This window comes from Eupeodes corollae, chromosome 3, assembly GCF_945859685.1.
Source record: "Eupeodes corollae chromosome 3, idEupCoro1.1, whole genome shotgun sequence".
Taxonomy (NCBI): Eukaryota; Metazoa; Arthropoda; class Insecta; order Diptera; family Syrphidae; genus Eupeodes; species Eupeodes corollae.
The window spans coordinates 90,490,199-90,515,866 of record NC_079149.1 but is presented as its reverse complement, the minus strand read 5'-3'; the positions used below and the strand labels follow the sequence as shown (position 1 = coordinate 90,515,866).

At 32.0% G+C, this 25,668-nt stretch overlaps 1 protein-coding gene across 1 annotated transcript; it reads left to right on the top strand.

The window, feature by feature from the left end:
- LOC129952010 (zinc finger protein 235-like) lies at positions 1-25,523 on the top strand. The gene is made up of 7 exons (XM_056064422.1): positions 1-1,020; positions 17,842-18,124; positions 18,253-18,609; positions 18,926-19,095; positions 24,226-24,391; positions 24,523-24,606; positions 24,720-25,523. Exons 1-7 carry the CDS (start codon positions 829-831, stop codon positions 24,914-24,916), a joined length of 1,449 nt encoding a protein of 482 aa, XP_055920397.1. The 5' UTR covers positions 1-828; the 3' UTR covers positions 24,917-25,523.
- Positions 25,524-25,668: the final 145 nt, after the last annotated feature.

Genomic DNA, 25,668 nt, shown 5'->3' with positions numbered 1-25,668 from the left:
TATATTGGTTGTTGTATTGGCTGCTGCTACCTGTGCAATAAGATACAAAGATACTCGGGCACTCTGTAAGTATCTTGCTCGGGGTGATTTGGTGGAAGAAGTATAGAAGTAGTGTATAGAGTGTATATACAATAAGCCGCCTGAGTCTTGGCCACTATAGCTCAAGCACAAGATACTCGCTCTTATAGAGGTATCTGTGTGTTTTGGTTTTGACTTTTGCCGCACCACATCAGAGTTATAGTACTCGTAGTCGTAGCCTCGTAGCCGTGCTCTGTTTTATCCAGTGGTGTGTGTTTTGGTGCGCTATTTTCCTCCAGAAGGTCATGGTTAGATATTGGCGATCCCGAACGGACAGTATTAGTTGATCATTGAATGAAATGGGTCTTCTTCTCGCTAGCGCGCTGAGAATTTTTTTTGTGTGTTATATTATAATTTTTTAAACAATAAAGATAGAAAGTATATCTTTTAGATAGTTTTTTTAAAATATATATTGTTGTAGTTTTGTGGACTTTATCGGGATTTTATAATTTCTCAAATATACGTTTCGTAGCTCGTTAATAATATTTCTTGTTAATTTCGCGGACGGAAAATAATGCATAAACGGTTAATAAGTGAAGGAAAAATAATGACAAGTCACTTCTGAAGACCTAAATTTTATAGTTTTATTCAAAAAATATTTCAAAATAATTTGTGAAAAATATTGGAATATTTAAATACTCCTTATTCATGAAAAAAGTGTGTTTTGATATTGAATCAAATTAGAATCTTAAGTCAAGAGGAACACATTTAAATAAATAAAAATAAATAAATAAATAAATAATTGTCACAATGGAAACTTGTGTATTAATACCACAAGAATTTTCCCTTGCTTTGGCCTCAACACCAGCGGGAATTTTAAACGAACAACAAATAACAGTATGGACAACAATGGGAATTCCACAAGGAACATTATTTTATCCATTTCAAGGAACAATTCGTATTGACACATTGGATACATTCAAATATTTAGAAGATGAAGATGTAAGTAGAGATTTTTTTTAAGAAACATTAAAGCAAATGTCAAGACTTTTTGATTTGATTTATGACAGAAAAATGACAAAATTCTCATTTTACAATGATTACGAATATTGATTTGGAGGGTTTTTACGTCAGCTTGTTTATTTTTTGTAATGTGTGAATGGATCTAATTTTTTTAAAAGTACATATATTAATGAATCAAAACAACGATTTATTTCTTTGATCATGTTTGATCATGTTTAAAGATGTGAAAGAAAGAGAATTAATAATATTTGAACCAATTTTGAATTTGTTCTTGATTATCCACAAGTGAAAACAATTAAATGGATAATAGAATCATCATTTTCTTATTGAATCAAATTAAGATCAATCATGAAAGTTCTCACAACAACTCTTTTGCTTTGTGTTGAGTAGAGTTAATTAATTTAAGTGATCATCTCATGTAAGAATTATGCAAGCTTTTTCCGACGGAAAATATTGTTTTGATTTAAACTTTATTTTATCTTAAGAATAAGGTATCCAAATAAGTTTCTAATTGTATTTGTAAGGCAGTAAAAAAAAGAGAATTCAAATACAAGTTTGAACCATTGTTGTTGACCTTTAGTTAAAAGAATGAGTTCCTTGTTTTGTATTGTTGGTGTCTTTATTTTATGTTTACAAAAAATAATGGACATTTGGTGAGTTCTTAAGAGTCTTCCTAACTTTTAAACGAGTAAATGAATACTTGGTAAAACTAGATCAGCTCCAACTCTTTTGGAATACTCATTGTATTAAGATAAAAGCTTCAGTTGCTTCTCATAAATCAATTGACTTCTTAGATGAAAAAAGCTTAAAGCGATGGAGTTCTGATCTGATAGTTCTTGTAGGGTGTAAAGATTTATTGCTTTATTATCTTGATTCGTTGAAAATAAGAAAAGTGAGTTTGAATTTTGTCAAAAACTCTTGGACTTGTCTCCCAATGTTGTTGTAGCTCAAAACTTGAATTATTATAAGTACTTTTTGGTCTCTTTCCTCTTGGAGGAAGTATATCACTGAGTTAAAGTTTTTAAATGGACAAATATACTTATACGAAATGACCACAAGCTGGACTCTTGTATAGCTTTCTTGACTCAAGAATATAATAATATAAACATGAAATTGAGTAAAAGTATGTACTCTAAAGTTAACATTCTGTAAAACATCACGTAATTGATAGTTCAAAAATAATTATTTATCTGAGAGAAATTGTCGCGTTTCTTGGGAACTATTTTCTTTCTTATGATATTTTATAATGCCTGTTGTCTACCTTGTGAAAACTTCCTAACTTCAAGGGCATCTTCTCTATTCACATGTTTGGCCAAGTTGTAAATTGTCCAAACTCACATGTCTTACACTATTCGATTCATATACTTGTTAAAAATAGTTGTACAAAAGAAATAAAGTCCCAATAATTCACATATCGAACATGTTTTATAATATTGCACCACAACCGCAATCATATAATGTCTAAGTGAATATAACAATCCACCCACCTTGTTAGATAAATATCAAATTGTTAATAAATCCACATGATGGAGGTGCACCCTCTCTCTTGATCTTCATGCTTTGTATTTTACTATTTACCATATTCACCCTCGCTGTAACCTCTCTATCATTATAATAGATATCGTCGTTGTCGTTATGTGTCAATGATAGACACACGTTGTAGGTGTCACTTAATTGCACGAAACCATAAACTCAAAAATGTGACAAGCTATCAACAGCAATAACAACAACAACAACACTATGAAAAAAAATGCATTTGTAAACCCTCTCTCTTGCACAATGACGATCGTTAATCGTTGTTTTTGTTGTTGTTGTTGTAATTGTTGGTGTCGTAGTCGTCGGCAAGTCACTTAGTGTATTTAACACTCGTACCATATAGATTCCTGTTGAATATTGTGGTCATTACCATGATAAACATATGAAAAGAGGGTCAATTCTATCAACAGGTTCGCAGCTCAGCTCTTACGTTTTAGTATGTTAATTCATGTTTTTTTTTTTCTTTTTTCTTGTTGATTATTTAATTCGCTTTTTTATGATATCCTGTTGTTTATGGGTTCAATATGGGATTTTGTTTATATCGTAAACCGATTATAATGATTGAAATACATAGAAAATTACATCAGTGACACTTTGTATATATTTTTGTAGTCAGATTATTGGATTACGATATAAATGAGATGAAATATGTTTTGTTTTCGAATGAAATATGACTTCCTGATTTAAAAACCGAAATAATATTCTATAAATTTTGTATTTTAATTGCAAATTCAACAAGTAATATAACCTGCAACACACCACCATCTCTAGATCGAATGAAAAACAATAATTAAAAAAACATTTTTTTTCAAGTTCGCTCTCCCATAACGCTGGGAAAATTTTCAAGAAATTCCCATAACATCTTCAAAATAAATATAAATATACAAAAAAATAAAGTTAAACGCTACATTCACCCCTCCTTTAGGTATGAAGAGAAGATGATATATTTAAAATTCATTAAATTAACATATTGTATAGTTGTTTTCAACTGCAAAAGAGGCCCTAATTTTCTACACTTGTTGCACACACGACAATTTATATAAAAGAACGGAATAGCAAACTGACGACGAGTCACATGAGGGTGGCAAAGCAACAGTTTATAATAATTTTCCTCTTCTTAATAAATGTTGCGAGTTGGGTGTTTACGAGACCGTGAAACCACACGTTAACTTTTTTTAAACTCATCTTTAAAATGTTTCCACTGGCAGTGCGGTTGGTGGGGTGAATTAATTATTCTTACCTGTTGAGATGGATGACGGTGTAACATACCGTGGGAATTTTCTCACGCTTTTGGAATTGTTTAAATCGCACAAAGAAGTGTTGAAGAGGGGAGAAGGGAGAGGCAAAAGTTAGGGGGAGATAAAAATTGCTATGATACACAAAGTTGATGCGATCATTTAAATCGTCAACAAATGATATCAGCTCATAGTTAGGAAGAAAATAGCTAAATTATAATCCTATTAAGATCATTTGGTCCTTTTCAAAAACCTGTGAAAAAATCCCAATTGACTTCTAAAGCCTCCAGTTCAATTTGGTACATTAGGTACACTATTGGAGGCTGGTGTGGAAAAAGGTAGAAGACTCAAAAGATATATATAATCTGATTTATCAGATTTACTTGTCGCCAGGGTTTCGCCCTTCTGTCTGTACAATGTCCTTTTTCTATCCTCTTATCCTCACTCTGGAACAGGTATCTCCTATAATTCTGCCTGTGTCCGCCTTTTTTTGCCTTTGCACATTGCATCCCTATAAAAAAGTCAGCACGTCCAAAGGACTGAGAAAATAGTGCGTTTGTGCGATACCGATACAAAATTAATGATCCCATAAATTTGATTCATTTTTATTGCCATCCTTTCGAGTGCAGAAAGATACATAACTACACAACAAAAAAGGATATCTAAAGTACTCATCTCTAGCAATAGATATAAAGACCAAGAGAAAGAAAGAAAAATAAAACGATGTTATAAGAAGATCAAAGGCGGATACACAGACAGACAGGTGGATTTTGATTCAGATTTGGATTCGGAATCGACAAAAAATCAGGTCTTTTCTTTTGAGCTGATTCAACATTTGTTTTTCCGCATTTTTATCATCGATAAAACTTTCATTTTCATCCATCTGTAGTTATGTTTGTATTTATGTAGACTAGATCTCGTTGTATCTTTTTGTCTGTCCGTCTGCCTGTCTTGGGTGATTTAATTGGATTACGCGCGTTTATATGAAACTCATATGTGATAAGTCCAAAACTGAAGACTTATTCCCATAATGGACGACATGGAAGCTGAAGTCGAGCAAGTGACGACTTTAGCCATGGTGGATTATTTGAAAATGATTGTGGTGCGTGCTGTGCATTTGAAGTCAAAATGTAAAGAAAACACAACAACGCAACAACAAAAATTAAACTGATCCGAACATTGAACTAGATGAGGATGTTTTTCTATTTCCATCATCATATCCAACCATGTTTGGTTTTTGCACCACATCCACATGTTCAGATACAAATAGAGTCTAGTCAGTCAACCCGGCACGAGATGCCACTTTGGATTCATGTTTGTGATCCAAATTAGATGCGGAGACTCTCTGGAGATCTGTACTTGTCGGTTTTTAGTTTTTTTTTTTTCATTACATATTTTTCTTGCAATTTTACAAACGAGCGAGTGGTTTTTAGCTTTCGCTTTCACTTTGCTCCATAAAGTGATTTTTTCTATTTCAAGATTATGAAAAATTATACTAGAGTGTGCCGTCCGTGGCTGCTGCATGCCGTCCGCTCTGGATGGCCTTTACCATAACAGTCGTTTTAAGTTGTTACCAATATCAAATCAATATGGTGTAAAAATCAAAGAAATGAAACAAAAACTAAACGAAAGTTAAAGTCAAGTGTATTGCGTTGATGGAGGATTTTATTTTTTTTCATTCCAAATTGATTGGATAGTGATGCTGATGTGATGCCGATATAGAAGACGCCAAGGAAAAAATTGCGTGAGGTAATGATATTTATTTATCTTTAAGTTTGCAGTTTTTTTTATCGTATTTCTCTTATTGTGTAATGTGGAAGTTAAAAAAAACACTGATTAGTTTATTTTTGTAATTCACGGAAAACTATCAATTCAACATCATGGTTAATGTTGATGATATGGAGATGGGATTATGGGGAAGTATGTAGTTTTCGTTGTTTTTGCAATTTCTTTTTGGGTTGGGTAAGTGTTAAAAACTACATATTTGCAGTTATAATTAAAGAAAGAGATCAATATTTATTATTTGGGTGTTTGATCAGAGTCAGGGTATGTCGTTTCCTGATAATGTGAGTGTGATTTTTTTTTAGATTTGATCGAATAAAATTTCCTACTAGTTTACGGGTTTTTGCATCAAGTCTTTCATTTTAGTGATTAGAAATCGAGGGCAAAATAATGTCTGGTTATTTTTATACTTATAATAAATGACGGAAATTTGTTTTTATATGTACATATGCAAGTTGTGAATATATTTTGCTTTACTTTTTTTTTATATAAATTGAAAGTTGGTTTAGTTAAAGGTCCATGAGGAAGAGGTTTTGGTTTTTTTAGTTTGGAATGTATAAGAACTGTTATTTTTTGTGCTTCCTGGCTGGGTTTGTGTGGTCATGCGTTTTGTATAGAAAGTGCGTGCAAAGTTGCTCATAATACTGGAAGTATGTCTTCCTTATTTGCATGTTGTTTTTCTCTACTTGTTAGTTTTGTTTGTATTTCTGGTTTTAGTTTGAGATTGAATATTATGATCAGCTTATTTTCTGAACTTTACTCAAATGGACTTCTTCTATGTAAGGAAGAAATAACCAGCTATAAACGTTATAGATACTAACATTGAAGAACTTAGTTGGTTTCATCATGATACCACATTTTGTTAGCTCCATTTAAACAGACTTTTTAAAATAAATTTTAATTTCATTGGTCACTCGTATAAATGTGAACCTTCTGATAATTCTGTCAGAACCTCAAAATTAGAAAAAAAAAGTATTTCAATGAGTAGTAAATAATAATGATATCAAATTAAATGACTTTTGAAATAAAGAAGACATATTTGTATGAGTTTTAAATATTCTGATTTAAAGTGAACGAGTATTTCAGGTTGACGTTTTAGACTCAGGTGTTGAGTGTTGCGCGTTAAAAATAGTGCACTAAATGAAAATTTGACATTTATTTTCTGAAGTATCGAGTGCTTGAATATAAGATTTAATAGAGGACGTCTTGGTAAAGAAATATCACTTCTTGTTGTTTCTGCATTATTTTGCAAACTTGTTCTACAATAAATTCTCAGTAGAATTTTCTTTTCAAGTGCATGAAAAACAATATTCTTCTGATAGTCATCTTTAAATTGGCATATTTAACTCCTTGTATCGGACTTTTTAATACCTTCTTGACAAAGGCTTTGAAAAGTTATGAAAATGATCTGTTACTTAAATTTTTAATGAAGTTTTTGTATTGGTTTCAGGATTCACATTTCTAAACAAATATTAATGTCAACGTTATGTCTAAACTTTTTTTATTTTCCTATTCTTGTTCAATTTAAAAATCTTGCACTAACGTGCGTTGAAAATTTACAAATGTAAATAAATACAAAAGGTGGTGGAACCGTCCGTTGATAATTTTGGTCTAGTGACTTACTACTCTTAACCATTCCTGTGTGCGAGGACAGTTGTCAAAGAAAGTGGGGACCTACAGTTTTAAGTTGAATCAAAACATCTGATTTTATAAAAAACTATTTGTGACAAGAATTACTCCTGGAGGATTTGTCAATCCCTAGAGTCAAAAGGCATTACCCGTGTAAAAAAAACTTAACATGTCCCAGGCAGGGATTGATCCCAAAACCTCTGGCATGACAATCCAGCGCAGTAAATATCATGCCACGGGTACTACTATTTTCAAAAAAGATTGTTATTTAGTCAATGTCATTAAAACATTAAATTCTCAGTTATGTATTGGAAACTTATGACTATGATATTAAATTCTTTTATAAATAAGGACCTTTTCACATTTTGCTATTTTTAAATTGAAAATTATAAATGTGAATTGAATTGACAAATTCAACATTTTGGGGATATTTTAAAACAATAAGGTTTATATTTAAAAAGTTTTTTCGTAATTGAATGAATATTTCCAATGCACCATTAAACCATTGTTTAAATGTAACCGAATTAAACTGCTTGGTTCTATTAATTTATTAAAATATTAAATTCTTATATCCTTCTTATATTTTCCCACAACTCAAAATCAAAATTTGACTTCACCTTATTTCCCAAGACGCTCGCGCTCACCCAACGACAATCCCATATAAATAAACAACGAAAAACTACTATAAAAACATCATCACTTTATAACCATCACACCCACACCCACTTACTACAAATCACCTCAATGTCCAATAAAATAACCTCATAAAAATATAATCAATATAAAAAATCAAATAAAAATCAATTTAACGAGCTCTAAAACAAATTACGTTTAACCAAAAATCAAAAACAAGTTCTCAACTCAACTCTTTTGTTTGTTTTTGAACAAAATTATCATACAAATTATGTAAAAGCACGCAAAACAAATTTTAATAAATTTGTTTTTATTTTAATTTCAAATGATCTTGATGACAAAGAAAATTATACCAACAAATAAAATTGATGATAACGGTAATAATTATTATTCAATGTTTTATAAAAAATCAGTCACTTTAAATTATACGAGTAACTAGGAAATATTAATGAGAGGGCTCAATGAAAATTTTAATTAGGAAGTGAATGTCTTATTGCAATAATTATTATTTGTTAGCCTTCATTCATGTGACATTAGGAGGTATAGTTGAGGTGAGAAGCTTCAAAATGTCTGCGCCTGGCGGCCTGCCTACATATATTTTATAGGTGACCCTGCTGTGATCTGATAACAAACAAACAGACAAATAAACTAAATTAGGTTAATTGATTGCTACACAAGAATATTTGCTGTGGTCATCTTTTATTTTCCCATCGACATCAGCATCATCATCATTATCGTCGTCGTCCACCGAAAAAAAAAGATATGTGACATCCATTAGCATTTTTGTTTTAATTTTGTGCTCCCCTTTTTTGGGTCGACTACGACGACGACGGCGGCGGCGACGGTTGACGACGAACGATGAATCCAAATTTGGTACACATCGTTTAAAAATTAAAGACCAAAGGAAATGAAAAACAATAAACACTCAGCATGATACACGCCGCAATATAATTTGATTGATGCTACTTTTGCAGCTTCTGCTGGGTGATAGATTTCTGGGGCTTGGAATACAGAGAGAGAGAGAGTGCCGTTTTTTAAGCGTGGATAATTTGTAGAAGAGTTATATGATGGCGGCGGTGGCGGTGCCGATTATGGTGGCTGCGGTGGTGGTGTCCGTCTAAGCGGAAATGCGTAGTGTCTGTCACACGTCGTTTTCGAATTTATTGTTTATGTGGCGCTGTGCTTAGCACCATTATAATAATCCCCCACGGAAATACACATAAAATTCAATTTCACGATTATGATGATGATGATGAGTTGTTTTTAATTTATTTTGTTAAGAACTCGAATTCAAGTATGCTTAGTGCGAATCAATTTAGAAACTGAGAATTTGTTGAAGTCTTTCGTTGCCTCTATTAAAAGACAATCAAAAATAATTTTTTCCTACACGTTATTCACAAAACCAAAAACCCAAAGGTACCATCAGAGGTACCATAACCAATTTAGAGACCTAAGGACAAAAAAAAAGAAGATTGAAATGATGATGAGATGATTATGAGCATCAAGTGTTGTTTCTTTTTTCAATTTTTTGTATTTTTATTTTGGGATAAAAAGGAAATCACTTTAGTCATGCGATTTAAATGACCAAAAATCTTCATGGGTGCCGCTTAATTTCGCTTCAGTCACCCTGCAGCGTGTCTTTAAGAGAACCACACACAAAGTGCGGTGTTAGGTAGAGATTAAGACTCCAAATCGGATGCCGGGAATGGGATTACACCATCAACATGATGAGTATTGTTATCTATATGTATATATATATACTTCGGACCTGGATTAAGGGATATGGGTTTGTTTTTCTTGAGTGTGATTTTGCATCAGTTCTATACATTTTATTTTTGTTTCTTTACGATTTCTGTGGTGTCTTTAGATCTGAACTTGATATATTTGTGTGTTACTTAACATTATAACACTATTGGTCCAAGACCTTGAGGAGATTTGGACTGGTTTTTTTGATGGCTGTCTGAAAGATTTAGTTTTTAATGCAACAAGTGTGCACTAAGTAACCTGTTGCAATATTTTTCTTTAGCAAAACAACAACAACTTAACGGACAACATAGTTTCCGCTCTGTTTGCAGTCAATGAATCAAATGATTTTTGACACCCAAAACAAGAAGTGGTAGAAAACTTAAAAACTGCGACATACTACATAACCAAAGGTGGTAATATATATGTAATTCAAATTTTACCCAAAAGTCAGGTGTTCATTTTTATACATATATATTATTTATGCAACCTATTAAATTTTAATATAGGAACACCTTCCAATTTATATTCACTCGCACTTATATATATTTAATGTAAAAGCAGGTTTTTTGTTTTCAATTTTCATAAATCATTAATATAGTTTAACAATTTTGCAGACAAGTTTTTCAAAAAAGAAAAAAATAGTAATAGAAGTAGCAAAAACATTGCAAAGTGTATATTAAATTAAGGCAAATCTGAAGCTTGATTACCAATCATAAATTATTATTTTAACTTTATTTATTTTTATTTTTCAGAAGTATGTTCCACATAGTATAAAGATAAACTAGATAAGTCAAAGTTGTTTGACAGATTCAAGATTCCATAAATTTTATTTTTTGTATATGGTAGAAGTTTGAGTATATTGAGTTTATTGACTATATCAGGGGTGTAACTTTTAATTTGTCAATCTTAAAACAAGAACAAGAAAAAAATAATAATAATACAAATAAAATATATGAGATTTGTACAAAATGAATCATGTGTTTGATTGAAATATTGGACAAATTTCAAGACAATAAATCATTTAGGAGTAGAACTTATAAATAGATTACATATCTTAAACTGAGTTGAGCATTCTATCAATATCTTGTTGGAATTTATTGGTTTGTTTCATATAAAGAAAAACATAGAAAAATGTTATCAATTTTAATTTTTAATCTTTTTTTCATTATTTTTTGAATAAGATGTGAAATATGCTATGAAGCTTTCACTTACTTCTTTCTTTCGTAAGATTCTGAAGATTTAATCTTAAAAAGGCGTATTGAAGCAGTTTAATTGTAGTTTAATTGGCATTAAAAATATAGTTACAATAACTTAAAATTCAGTGAATAAATAATGATAACAAAGAGTCAATATTTCTACCGAGGACGTTGACTTAAAATAAATAAAACTATTCTTCAAAAATTTGCGTTTTTTAATTTGAAAAAATTTTCTTCTTTGTTCTAGAATTTTAGCATTTTAAACCCACTGTAAATAGCAAAACAAGCAGAAATGTTTTATAAGTTGATAGAGTTTCCATTAATAAATCTGATTTTAAAGAAATAAATAGTCCATGGATATCTTGTATTTTATCACCTTTTGACATTTTTCTTTGGTTTCCCGTGAAAGTTAGGCCCTATGCAACAATCAATTCAAGACCTTTGAAGATGAAATTTCAGCCAAACACTTGAACTGAACTTAGCTATAAATAACGTATAAACTTTAACTTAAGTTCACAAGATTTTTTAATTTATAAAATTGAAAAGATGTAATATTGAGTAAAATAGATAACAGCTGTCTTAACTAAGAGTGGAGAAATGAGCAAAAATCGCAGTTGAAAAACTAAAATTCAAAAATAAAAGAAATAAATTTGAGATAGTGGTAACGTGATGAAATTAGACTTAAAGTTTTAATTGAATGAGACAAATTAAATTGTTTATTCACATAAAAGGGAGTCTAAGAAGTTGACAGATTGGGTAAAAATGAAGATTTTGTAATCAATATGGTGATTTAAGGACTGAGCATACTGTAAATTTACGAAGGCATCCATCTTTCCTACTCATAGGTAAAATAGTTTGCACGATCATATCCTGATAAGTTACAATTTGAGAGCAAAGCTTAGACTTGTTACAGTTTTATATAATGCAAGTTTCTCTATAACTAGCTGAGCCAATAACAATTGAACATCATCAGCATAGAGGTGTAGAACGGAACGTTTGCAAAAAGAGGGAAAGTCATTAATAGACTTGCAAACAAAAAAAGGAACTAGGATGGATCCCTGTGGAACACCAGGTCTTAAAGGCAAGACGTTTGAAAAAGTTTCTCTAAAGACAACTTTCTGAAGGGTGTCAGAATGATAGAGTAATTTGATTGCTCAATTTATATAACCAAACAGATTTTTGAGTTTATAGCATACAATTTTATGGTTGACTTTGTCAAAAGTATTTGAAAAATAAGGCATGATAAGTTCTCAGGAATCTGTTTAGCTAACAATCTCTAAAAGACTGTTAATAAGCACAGTAAAATACTTACTGGTCTAAAATCACTTGCAGTTACAGAAACAATTTTTTTGGCAGTAAGCATAACTCTAGTTTTCTTGCATAACGTTGGGAAGGTTGAATAAGTTGTAATGAAATGTTTAGTAATATGTGTAAGACTAGGTAACTATGTAAGATAGAGTTAGAATGCCATACATATCTAATTTTTTAAGCTACAATTCAAAAATCTTAAAAGCATAGAAATCTCGAATAAACAAAAATCTCCCATGACAAAATCTTGAAAAAATAATTGATTCTACATTTTGTTTTTACCTTTCTAAGGGTTTTAACATAAGGAAAGCAAAGCAAAACAAACTATTTACCTTCTAAGCTGAAGAATAATATATTTTCAATAGTTATTGATTTTGTAGAACTATTTTAGTTTTTGATGAATCATTTTTAAATTATCTTCTACTTTCTATGAACAATATTTTGTATGAGATAAATAATTTTAAGTCAATATAATTTCTTTGTTAACCTAATACTTAAATCGAAATCCATTTCTTATCAGTTTTTGTTGATTTGTTGAAATGAGAAAAAATTAACAACAAAGTTTAGCACATAATTAAATCAATTTGAAGTCAATACCTTCATTTATTCACGAGATATCGTGATGATCTTAATTTTTATGAAAATTTACAAAAAAAAATTTATACAAATTTTACTGAATGTCTTAAAAAATATTTTTTATAGGATGAAATTTATTTGAAGTCAATATCTTACATTTTTTAAAAAGAAATGTTTGCATTGTATCTCATAGGTAGAACATTGTTTGTCTGCGTTAATGATTTATTTTTTGAAGTAATTCATGTAACCTTTGATGTTCCCCAAGGAAGTCACTTGGGACCCCTTTTATTCCTGATATTGATCAATGACATACCAACGGTTATCAAAAATTCTCTCTGACTAATTTTTGCTGATGATATCAACAATTTCCGCTGTATCAAGTCGTTGGACGATTGTCTGTTACTTCAAAGTGATCTTGAGCGCTTATCTGTATGGTGCAGTTCTTAGTCCAATTTGTTTGGAATACGAAATAAATAAAACACAATTTACTAAGCTTAGAGAAAAGAAAGACCAAGGTGTACATTTTGACTACAAACTTAACTTCAACTCCCACATTGATTTTTTGTTTGCTAAAGCAAATACTATGCTAGGGTTTGTGGTTCGCAACTCAAAAGGGTTTCAAGATCCATTTACTCTTCGGTCATTAATTTATGCTTATGTGATATCTTCCCTAGAATACTGCTTAGTAATTTGGAATCCTTTTTATAAATCCCACTGTTTAAGGATTCGGAAAAAAATTTCGGGAATTGTAGTTCACAGGCTAAATTGGAACATTGAAATGCTTCCTTATGAAAGCAGATGTAAACTGCTCGGTCTAATATAAGTTGATATTCCCCTTCGGTATTTTTCAGTGGTCTTCATACGTGATATTATTACTTCTCATATAAACTGCCTTTTACTTTTGTCCTTAGTCGATGTATATGCTGCGCATAGGAAAAACGCGATCTTGCACTCTATTTCATGAATTCTATCATTGAGTAAACTATGGTTTCAATGAGCCTCTAACTCGATGCATTAGAGAATCTTATATGATTTGTAATCATGTTGACTTCTTTTCCTACCAAAGTTGAGAATCTTTTAAACAATATTCATTATACTTATTACTTAACTCCTAGACTGGTACTTCAAGTTTTAGCCTTACATAATTAGATATATTTAACTTTTTTATTACTAAAGTTAAAAACCTTGTTTCTGTAATCTGTACGATTACATTTCATTTGTTAATTATATTATATTAATCTGCTTGATGAATAAATGAATAAATACATTTATTTGAAGCCAATATCTTACATTTTTCAAAAGAAATTTAAGTCGAAAATCAATTTTTACCAACTTTTAGTAATATTTTTGTAGGTTTTTATTTCTTTTGTAGAAGTAACTGTTGATTCGATTTTTCTCAAAATTTTACCAGATGTCAAAATCGTTTTTCTTATTTTGGAGATATAATCAAGGTTACAATTATTTTGTTCAGTTTTTTTATTTTATAAAAATGAGAAATGCCAGCATTTTCAATTCTATAGATCGGACCGATTACATTAACTTTCTATATGAAGTTAATAAAAAGTTCCTCAAGGTTGTCATTTAGGACCTCTACTCTTAATCTTAGCTGTCAATGATGTACCCCTTTGTGTACGCGATGAAGTGAAAATCTTTAAAAGCATCAAATCTCTAAAAACTCCAAGAAGATATTAACAGTTTTGTTCTTTGGTGCAAAAAGAATGGACTAAACCAAGTTAAATGTCAGGTAATGAATTAGTAAAAAAAGTCTATACAATTGGATTGAAAAATGTCTCAAATTCTATACATCGTATTCATAACTTAACAGATTTTGGAATACATTATAATTCTAATCTCACGGAGCATATTAATTCAATTGTTAGTAAAGCAAACTCAATGTTTAAGAGTTGGTCTAAAGATTGTCAGGATGCTAATATTACTCTCACTGTATATAGCACTTTAGTCCGAACCGACCTTAAGTATCCCAGGTATGGACTCTTTTTTTACGAGATCCACAAGAATAGGTTAGAATATGCTCATGAACATCGGAAAAACTTCTTCAAATTCAGCCTCTATCGCAAAGGAGGGTTAATAATGATATCTCCACCTTTTAACTGGTGTAGTTAATGCACCTGATTTATTAAGCTGTATAAGTTTTAACCACCATTGACTCGCATGTCTAAGCTTTTGAATAAGAACTCAACCTTCTATGATTTCGTAAAAATGGGTATTAGATATCTTTGAAGAACTGACCATAAATTCTCAATATTCTAATCCTCTTTATTACACCTTGAAAAAGGGTTTAAAAATATATCCCATTTCTAACTGAAGGATAATGACATAATAAAATACATAAACATTTCATATTTTAGTAAATAAAAATCAAGAATCAAGTTCAGGTTTTTGTGCCTTGGATATTAAAAATGGTACAATAAAATAGTAAGTCTTATTTTAAACCATAATTTTATAGATGTAATAATATCTCATAAGCAATTTCAACGGTAAGTTCTTAAAATGTCCATAAATCAATATACCTCCTTTTTTTCTCTATAATCCCTCTTCAAGACTATTTTATGAAACCACACTTCTCGAGGCTTTCAGTTCTGGAATGTAAAAGTAACATAGTTTATAATACTTTTCGCATGTAATTTGTTTATTTACGACTTTGAATTAGATATGCGCGTGTGCTCAAAGACTGAGACTTAGACAACGACGACGGACGGGAGTACGCGTCTGCGAACGGCTGCGGTAAGGCAGGCTTCAGGTGATGACGGTGATATGACCAACACGTTGAGTGTTTGAACGCATTCCTCCCATCTATATATATATTAGCAGGATTATTATTTTGCAATTTGTTTGAATTTATAAAATCGCACAAAAGCATTTTATTTATTCTTTCACAAGGGGTGTTGGTTTGAACTAGTTATCACCTTTGTTTATAAAATTCAGATGCAGATTTCTTGAATTAAGTTAAGTTTTCTTAATTAACCACAAGAACCAGAAATAGATAGACGATCTTTAAATTTAAATAGAGAAACAAAATACAGAAAAACAAACTTAAAACATTCACTCATAGAGTTTTATAATTTAAGATACAATCCGGTTAATAAAATATCTATAAAAGTTTTGTTATTTTTTTTTATTAAGTAATGATTGATCTAATCAATGTGTGAGGTGACAATTATTGTGAATTTGCAATCTTTATGGAAATAATTGAGATCAAGTTTTGTGTAACTGTCGAGGCGCATGTAACTTATATCGAAGTAAAGTAAAGTTTGTACTTTTTATTGAACGATTTATGTGCAGCGCATGCGGTTTTAATTTAATTAATTAGTTAAACTCAATTAATATAAGGCGTAGACATTAGCACTATGGAATTTATATAAGCCAAATTGAAAGATTTATGTTAATAGAGAAATAAGTTTAAGATCAAAAAGAAAAAAAAAACAAGTAATACAACACAAGTAACAAGTTGAAAGTACAGGAAGAGTTTAACGCAGTTTGACAAGAAAATTCTAATAATAAATTACTTTTTATTTTTAATTTAATGTTGTTCCTTTTATTGTACAATAATTGCGTTCTTTGTTGCAAAAAATGTTGTTTAAATGTTTTTTTTTTGTTTAATTTGATAGTTTTAAATGATTTGTGAAAAAAGAACTCTTGTGAATACGTTAATTTGCTTTACCAGTTATAAGTAAAGACTTAACGTATTTTTACAGAGGAAAGATCTGCACATGTTTTCTTGTAGATATTTAAAATCATTGCTGAATTTGAAAAATGATTTTTAAACAGCAACAGGATGCCTCAGCAGATGGCAATTGTTATAACGTCATTGATAAATAACACGGTTAGGGGACTTTTCTTGTAGCACAAAGCGTCTTGCCCTCATCAATATCTTCCAATTTCGGTCAGAATATTCATTTATCATAGATTGGTAACGCAATCCATTAAACGAAACAATATAAGAACTAAACTACTAAACAGAGACAATTACCATCTCCATACAAGCACCAAAGGTGACATCTAAGCTTATTAACGTATAGCTTTCAATTTGAAAATAAAGCCTCATCAATGAAGATGAATTTTTAAAGAAAATCAGGAACAATTTGAACCTTGTTTCAGAACTCAATCAGCGAATAATTGACTGATATGCATTCTTGTTTTTATGCACTTCACAAGCCTAAAAAGACTTCAATCCTTATGCAAAATACTTTGTAAGGTCGTTTGTAGAATGCTTAATTCCAAAGCACGATGAGTGATCTATAGATGTTAAAAGAAAAATTTAATTAAAACCAAAAAATCAATCAATATTCATCTATACTTATATAGTAACACAGAAGAGTGTGTTTGCATGTTTGTTTGTTTGTTTGTTTGTTTGAACCCTATTATCTCAGGAACTACCAGTCCGATTTGAAAAATTCCCTCAGTGATAGATAGCGTATTAATTAAAGACGTCTATAGCTTATATAACATCATGCTAAGACAAATGAAGTAAGAGAATCAATAGAGAATGTTGCAAAATCGGAGATTTTTTTTCGCTTTTGAGAGCTTCTTGGGAATGGGTCAATTAAGTCTGTCCAATGTCAAAATACACTGAAAGTTGTAGCATGTTTCAATTTATCAAAACTTTTGTATCTGATGCTGAGAAATCTTTGATTTTGGTTTTATTGTAGGAAGCAAATCATCCAAAAGTTTAATCCAACCTCATTTCCATAGAGGCACACATAAATATATCTTGTGGGCAAAGAGTGGACACTCGAGAAAAAAAAAACAATAGTATCTATCAATCACGATTCATTAAATTCACCATCAAATGATTTGAGTAGGCGATCTTAGAGATACTATTTTGTAAACTATTCTCTTGTTTGGAATACAAAATACAGTCTAATTCATTATCAATCAATCAAAAGTCATGGAATTTACAAATATAGATATTTGTGTATGAGCACAATCTTTAGGATATGATTATTTTCATTTGCATAAAAATGTCTCTGTCTTAAACGAACACTCGAAAGATACACATTATCGATCAATCAGAAGTCAAACAGTCATATAAATACTTGTACCTATATTATGTGTATGGTAAACCTTTACCTACCTGTGTTACCAGTAGCTGATGGGTTTTATATTAATCGTTTTAACGTTTTTTTTTCTGATTCAAGGTTCGCTACCGTTTCGGGCTGTACGATGAAATCTCATACACATTCGGCAAACGTGTACGCCATTGTAATTGGATTCGTTTCTTACGGGTATCGGAATCGTATGGATCTCAAGTTAACATGGTCTGCACCAAGGTTAAGGGTGAACCGATCTATGAAGTTGTCAAACCGATTACAACCCATCAAGAGCTTGTTGTGTACTTTTTACCCGAACGTCCCGAAGAATTGCTATTTATGCAAATGCGAGCCTCACTCTATCGCCAGACCATGGATTCAATACTTGAAGGTGAGTTTTACAAAAAAACATCATCGATCATTGTTCATATCGATCGACGATCATGGGTTTAACGATAACTTTAACTCTATATCAATATTTTATACTGATTGTGTGTGTGTGTATGTTTTTGAAAACAGGTTCACCATTAGATCTCTCAATGTCCTTGCTAAATCGTGTGATCCTGCCAATCTCACCGTCATCCAGCAGCGAAGACGAGCATAAATCAATTTCGAGTGATTCATCAGCGGGATCGATATCGTCGCTGAACGAGAACACCAGTGATCATCTGATCAGTACGGCAACGGCCCATCAGCTGGAACGTGATATCAACAATGGCATTCACCATCATTCGCATCACCATCATCATCATCATCAGCGGACACCGCAACGTGCTCGCAGTGGCCGTGGTGAACGTTCACTTTTACCATGCGAAGTTTGCGGTAAGGCATTCGATCGTCCCAGCTTGCTGAAACGTCATATGCGTACGCATACAGGTGAGTTCTGATCTTAACATTTTTTTTTTTCGTTTTTGTTACTTCTATTTGTCACACTAAAGATATAAGATACTCTTTGTGTATCTTGAAGTTTTCTTTTTTGTGAGATTGATCGGTTGTATGGAGGATGAGACACACGATCGAAGATCATAACGATTACGATCGCGTGTAAATTTTAAAATTTGTCTCAAACCATATTGCCGTACATACATGCCCTCCAAAAGCTGCATATATATACATACATCCCATTCTCATATACAGTTTTATTGATTGAAGTTTTGTATCTTTTTATTTCTTTCTCGATGATGTTGTATAGGAGAAAAACCTCATGTGTGTATGGTGTGCGGCAAGGGCTTCAGTACGTCGAGCTCATTAAATACACATCGGCGGATACATTCTGGTGAGAAACCCCATCAATGTCAAGTTTGTGGGAAACGTTTTACGGCCAGCTCGAATTTATATTACCATCGAATGACACATATTAAGGTGAGTGAATGTTATGGGGATATTGTTAAAAATATACCAACTTCTTCTTTCGTTTTTCTTTTAAAATATCTTCTCCGTTGTTGATTGGATGTAAGAAAAAAAATATAATAAAATTGATATGTGGTGATATTTGCATTCGATTGTCATTGATACTTATTTTTTTATTTTTATATGATTTTGTGTTTGATGGGGCGACGACGACGGGGAGATATTGATATGGAATAGTGTACTGATTTTATATATGAGTGCAATCATGCAAACATCACAGATGAGGGTTAAATTATAAGTATCTATAGAAATCATCATACCTTACACAGGTTGTGAATGTCAAGTGAAGAAATTATAATGTAATTTGATGAGAGAGAGAGACTATCATAAGTTATGAAGTGATGAAGTGTACCTCCGTACATTTTAAGTGTAGGTACTTAAGTAGTTAGAAAGTGAAAATTAGTGTCAATGAGTTTGACAAAATTTATATAGGCGAGTCTATTTATGCGGGTGAAGTTGGCTTTAGCTGATGATTTGGCGTCTAGTTTTTGGGACGTTTCAATACTTAATTGTACGTGTTTTCACTTCCTTCAAGTTATAAAAATGTGAATAAAAAACAAAATATAAATGGTATTTCATGCAACAAAGTTTAGGAGATTTTAGACTTTTGAGCATACTTTACAATCTTACAGTGCTGCATATGTTAATAAATACTGTACAAAATGCAAAAAAATTACTCTTAAAAATTTCTAAAATCTCTATACTTAAAATTAATAACAAGTTATTTTTAAGTGAAAGTCTTGTTAGACTAAAGTTTATCATAACGCAAACGGTATAAGCTTCTCTTCAACACTTTTAAAATGGTTCTTTAACATCGAAGTTGAAAGTTCTATGAAATTGAACAGTCGAAAACAGTCGGTTTCTAAGCATCTTCGCTGAAAGATTGCTGTTAATTAAGTCCGAAATATCAGAGCACGTCACAATTGAATATAACTTCAGAAAATGTTCTTCTAATTCCAAATAATTTGAACGTTATACTATATGCAGGCATTTCTTTGTCTCAGAGAAGCCTTTTAAAAAAAACATTTGTAAGACGTTTTTGGATGTTTTCAATTCCATAAGAGTGGACTTCATGCACATGGTAGTACAGTAATTACAGGAGTTTTAAAGTAAAAGGTTCGCTGAGTTCCTGAGAATTCCGCAAAATAAAACCCAGCATTGAATTACCTTTGGACACTATAAGTCCTAATGTTTCAAGAAGCTTAATTTTTGATCAATAATTAAAACGAGGTCTTTTTTAAGAGTTACTGTTAAAAGAAATGATCTGTTTATTTTACCGCCAAAATTAATTGATAAACGATTTCGTAGAAAAGTTTAACATCAGTATTAAAGTGTAAGGAGTTTATAATGTTTTAAGATCTTCTTGTAATAAAATGCAATCATGCTCAGTTTAGGTACACCGATAGACTTTCAAATCATCCGCATACATAGAGCACTTGAAATTTTAAAATTCATTATAATTGTCATTGACAAATAGCAAGAAAAAAAGAGGACCAAGATGACTGCCTTGCCGCACATCTGAGGGAACATTTATTGGTGCAGAGATAAGGTTATTAAAACGAACAGTTAATACGGCAGTTCAAGAAGTTGCAGTGGAATCCAAAATAGCGTTTTTTTAAAAAGGACGGATAGATGTTGTGTGTTGATATCGTGGTGTTTGCTGTGTGGCAAGTAGCGTCGTCCTGCTGGAACCACATATGGTTCAATTTGGGTCATAAGAAATTTCTTATCATCGTTATGTAACGCTCGCTGTTTAAGGTGACCGCCTCACAAAAGTCTTTTTCAAAAAAATGCGGACCAATTATCCACACCAAAGGTAACTTTTTGAGGATGCAATATCACCTGGTGAACCTCACTTGTTAACACAGCCTTTCATCCAAAAATGCACCTCGTTACTATAGATGATATTTCGGGAAAAATTGGGGTCCTCTTCTAAACGATTCAAAGCCCAGTCAGCGAACAAACGGTTTTGTCAAAAAAACACACAGATAAATGTTTGATACAAAATTTGATTTCATTATTGAATTTGGACTTTGACAATATGTGTGGAGAAGATGCTCTTCTTTCGAAGTAATTTCTAACCACTTCTTCTCCCATTTCTGAAGTTAACCTGGTAACAACTTAAGAAATGTTGGTTTGAAATGCGACTAAAATTGTCTTAAAAATGGTTTCTGTGTAGACTCACGAAAAAAATCAAACGCTGTCAGAATTCATGATCTTGACGTTTCCAAAACGTTAGATTACGAAACTTCTCATGTAATAAAATTGATCGTGCTGTTTAAGTTGTTGATCCGTCGAGTTGGAATCACACTTCGTATAAGTCATAGTCTTCAATTCTGGTCAAAATTGTAGGTACATCTATGTTATTGTTCGAAAATACCAACAAATCTATAATTTCGAATCATCTGCAGAATTTAAAATTTTAGCAGCAACGTTTTCCATTGAATTCAGCAAAACTTGAGATTTATGAATTAAAATGATTTCCATTTTTGGCAACAAAAAGTTTGTTAGCATTGAACGATAGCGATCGCCATTCACCGTAACGTTGCGTCCAACAGCATCTTTGAAAAAATACGGTCCAATGATTCCACCAGCGTACAAACCACACCAAACAGTGCATTTTTCGGGATGCATGGGCAGTACTTGAACGGCTTCTGGTTGCTCTTCACTCCAAATGCAGCAATTTTGCTTGTTTACGTAGCCATTCAACCAGAAATGAGCCTCATCGCTGAACAAAATTTGTCGATAAAAAAGCGGATTTTCTGCCAACTTCTCTAGGGCCCATTCACTGAAAATTCGAAGTTGTGGCAGATCGTTCGGCTTCAGTTCTTGCACGAGCTGTATTTTATACGGTTTTACACCAAGATCTTTGCGTAAAATCTTCCATGTGGTCGAATAACACAAACCCAATTGCTGCGAACGGCGACGAATCGACATTTCACGGTCTTTAGCAACACTCTCAGAAACAGACGCAATATTCTCTTCTGTACGCACTGTACGCATTCGTGTGGTTGGTTTAATGTCCAATAAAGTAAACTGAGTGCGAAACTTGGTCACAATCGCATTAATTGTTTGCTCACTTGGTCGATTATGTAGACCATAAATCGGACGTAAAGCGCAAAACACATTTCGAACCGAACACTGATTTTGGTAATACAATTCAATGATTTGCAAGCGTTGCTCGTTAGTAAGTCTATTAATGATGAAATGTCAAAGCATATTGAGCATCTTTCTCTTTGACACCATGTCTGAAATCCCGCGTGATCTGTCAAATACTAATGCATGAAAATCCTAACCTCAAAAAAATCATCCTTTATTTGTTTTTATTTCAGAAAATCAGTGGGTGCAATTTATAAAAAATGAGAGTGTGAGTTTAACTTAATTTCATCGAAGTGTCAATCATCATTTTGTTTCCATAAAACTTCCTGAAGTTCAAATTTTCCCACAGCAAAATACCTACCCTATATTTCCAACCATATTCCCAACCGCCAAAAACCACAATTATTGCAGATAATGTCACACAACCTCAGACTACAATATCCAATATCACAAAAAAGTAGTTTCGGTGATCTACCACTATAACTCACGAAGCTGGTAGTAGGTAGTATAGAAGATAAAATTTTAGACTTACTAAAACAACAACAACCAAAAAACAACTAAAATTTCCAGTTTATTTTTTTAAATTCATTCTGGTTACAAACCACCAAACTATACCAACCCCAGCCAGCCAGCCTTTTATTGAATCTCATATTACTGTGTTGCATCGATTTCGAGTTAAACGAGTAAGGTTCTCTTTAGGTATATCTCTCAAAAAAAAGTCTCAGTTTAAAATTAATACAAAATTAAAACAACAACAAACTGAAAGTCACAGGAAAATACCAATCCGCCCATCAACAAATACCTGACATTACTTGACGTCTGCATTTGCCACACTAAAACTGCTTTGAGATACAAGAGACCATCGCGACAGAGCCGTGGACCGGAAAGACACAAACCAAATCGAACCAAACAACCAGCATCAACAACTAAATGAATCAACTCATTTCGTCCCCAATGAAGAGACAAAACGACAAAACAAAACTAATTTATCGGTTAAGGCAATTAGATGCAGCTTCCATTCCAGCCACTTGTTTGGCAAAAAAAAAAATACAAGATATACGAGTGCAAACAAAAACTGCACCCAAACACTCGAAGCATCCTAAAACTGGCTTGAGCTGAATTGCACTCTCTATACCGACCGGCAAAAAGCTTAAAGTATACAGATATGTGCGCTCTCTGGTCACGGGTAGTTAGGAAACTGCTGAGTAGACCTTCAGCCCCGCGCTTATGCCGAGGCCGACCGAAAATTAAAGAGACGAACCGAGCAAGATGATTGCTTCCGAATCCCAACCAGCAGTGGCTGGACATTTTTACATGAGTTCGTTACGCACATTACGCCGCCGCGCTACCACCGCCGCCGCCACAACCAGCCGCTCCAACAGCTCACCAATATTGCATCGGTCTTTATAGGTATAGGGCTGGGAAATCCGTATCAAAAGATATTCAGCTATTAGTGAAATATGCTTTGGCAGCGGCCGCTGACAAAAGGATACCGCATTGCATACGTGGAAATTCTTCGAATGCTCTCTTGCTCTTTCTTTGGATGGTGATGGTCTCTGTGCGGGATTCCTTTATTGTTTTAAGGTTTGGTGTTCAACTCTTTTGTTTTGTTGTGTATAATGCGAACGAAAAGGAAATACGCGCCTCGTGAGTGTGTTTAAGATGGAAGGTGCATTGAAATCATGCGGGTAATGTCACTAATTTGTTTCACCTGGTACAATTGTTGTGTCCTAAAGGGCTGTTCATGTTTTTGCTTCTATTGTCTGACATACCACAGGTGACATGTGGTAGAGAAGAGCAATCGCTAGTTAATTGAAAAAAAATTGGTCTAGGATTGAACAAGCTTTTACGAGGTTTAGGTAGATTGAAGATATGTTTAACTTGTCTTTGAGTTATATTAGGGTTTTAGTGTGAGACATTTTCAATATCAATCTTCAATGTTTTTGAATTTAAAAGTTAATAAGATTTTTTTTTTATTTTTAGGAAAAACCCCACAAATGTAACCTTTGTGCCAAGTCATTCCCAACACCAGGTGATCTTAAATCTCATATGTACGTTCACAGTGGTTCATGGCCCTTCAAGTGTCATATTTGCTCCCGAGGATTCTCAAAGCATACAAATTTGAAAAATCATCTCTTCTTGCATACTGGTAAGTTAAACTACACTTGGTTGTATTTTTGTTTTTGTTTATAGTCATAGATTGAATTTGGTCACTGATTTTGACCTTTATTATTTTCAAGACTCTAACTAACTCTTTGATGTCATGTCTTGTGCTTACAGGTGATAAACCTCATGGATGTGAGCTGTGTAATAAGAAATTCGCCTTGGCGTGTAATTTAAGGGCGCACATGAAAACTCATGAAGGTGAGATTTTGTTTCTTTAGTAATTTTTAAAAATTTTCATTCTCAAAAAAATGTCTTAAGAACTGTGAAGCTAATTTAAATTCCTATCTTCTTTTTGTTTTTGTCTTCTTTAGGAGACCCACAAGATGAATGCGTTCGGTGTGGTAAAGTTTTTCTAACATCAGCAAATGGCTTAAATCAAGGTGTTTGCACAAAATGCTCTAAAGATCCAGCGGCGACTGAAACTGTTAAGACTGGCTTCCGTTCAGCGGGTGAAACAACCACTGAAGATGAATCATCAAATGGTGAAACTGAATATAGTGACAAGTGAATTGAATAAGTTCACCATGACGTGGTGTTAAAATATTAACTGATTCTCCTCTGTGTAAATTATACTTCTGAGCCATTGTATATTTTTTCTCTCTCTCTTACTTTTTGTGTTTTAATTTTTTGTTTGTTTGTTTTGAAGCGATCTCGTCTTGAAATTATTATTATTTTGTTTAATGATTTTTACTTAATAATTCTTATGGTTAATTAACTGATTCTTTGTTTGATGATTATTATTATTATTTTGTCGTGTGCACCACCCACCAACCCACTTTTTCCACTCATGTTGTCTGTGTGTTTTTATTCTTTATTATCACTTTTTATTTCTTATAGCAATTGTCCAAAGTTATGTATTATTATTATTATTATTATTATTTTTGTATGATTATCTTTATAACAAAAAGAAGAAAATAATATTATACAGTTTTAATTTTTAATTTTATTTTTTTTAATAATTATTATGTTTTGTGTCTTTGTATATAACACCAAATCATGTTTTTTTAAAATACTTTTTTTTTAAGTTTTTCTTTTTTTAATATTGTATTATTGTTTATTGAAAATATTTTACTAAGTTGAAATACATAAGAAACAAATAAAACAATAACGAGTATTGAACAAAAAATATCACAAATAAATATAATAATATTAATGAGATTATCTGACTTTTATAATAATAATATGTTATAAGAACAATAATAATTTAAAAACAAAATAAAGTCTAACATGAATAAATGAATGTTTAAATATTATAATTAT

Bases quoted from the DNA above. Each gene is read 5' to 3' on its own strand.
- LOC129952010 (XM_056064422.1), top strand. From the start codon at position 829: ATGGAAACTTGTGTATTAATACCACAAGAATTTTCCCTTGCTTTGGCC. The intron at 24,392-24,522 runs GTAAGTTAAACT...TTGTGCTTACAG, and splicing joins TCATCTCTTCTTGCATACTG to GTGATAAACCTCATGGATGT. The intron at 24,607-24,719 runs GTGAGATTTTGT...TGTCTTCTTTAG, and splicing joins GCACATGAAAACTCATGAAG to GAGACCCACAAGATGAATGC.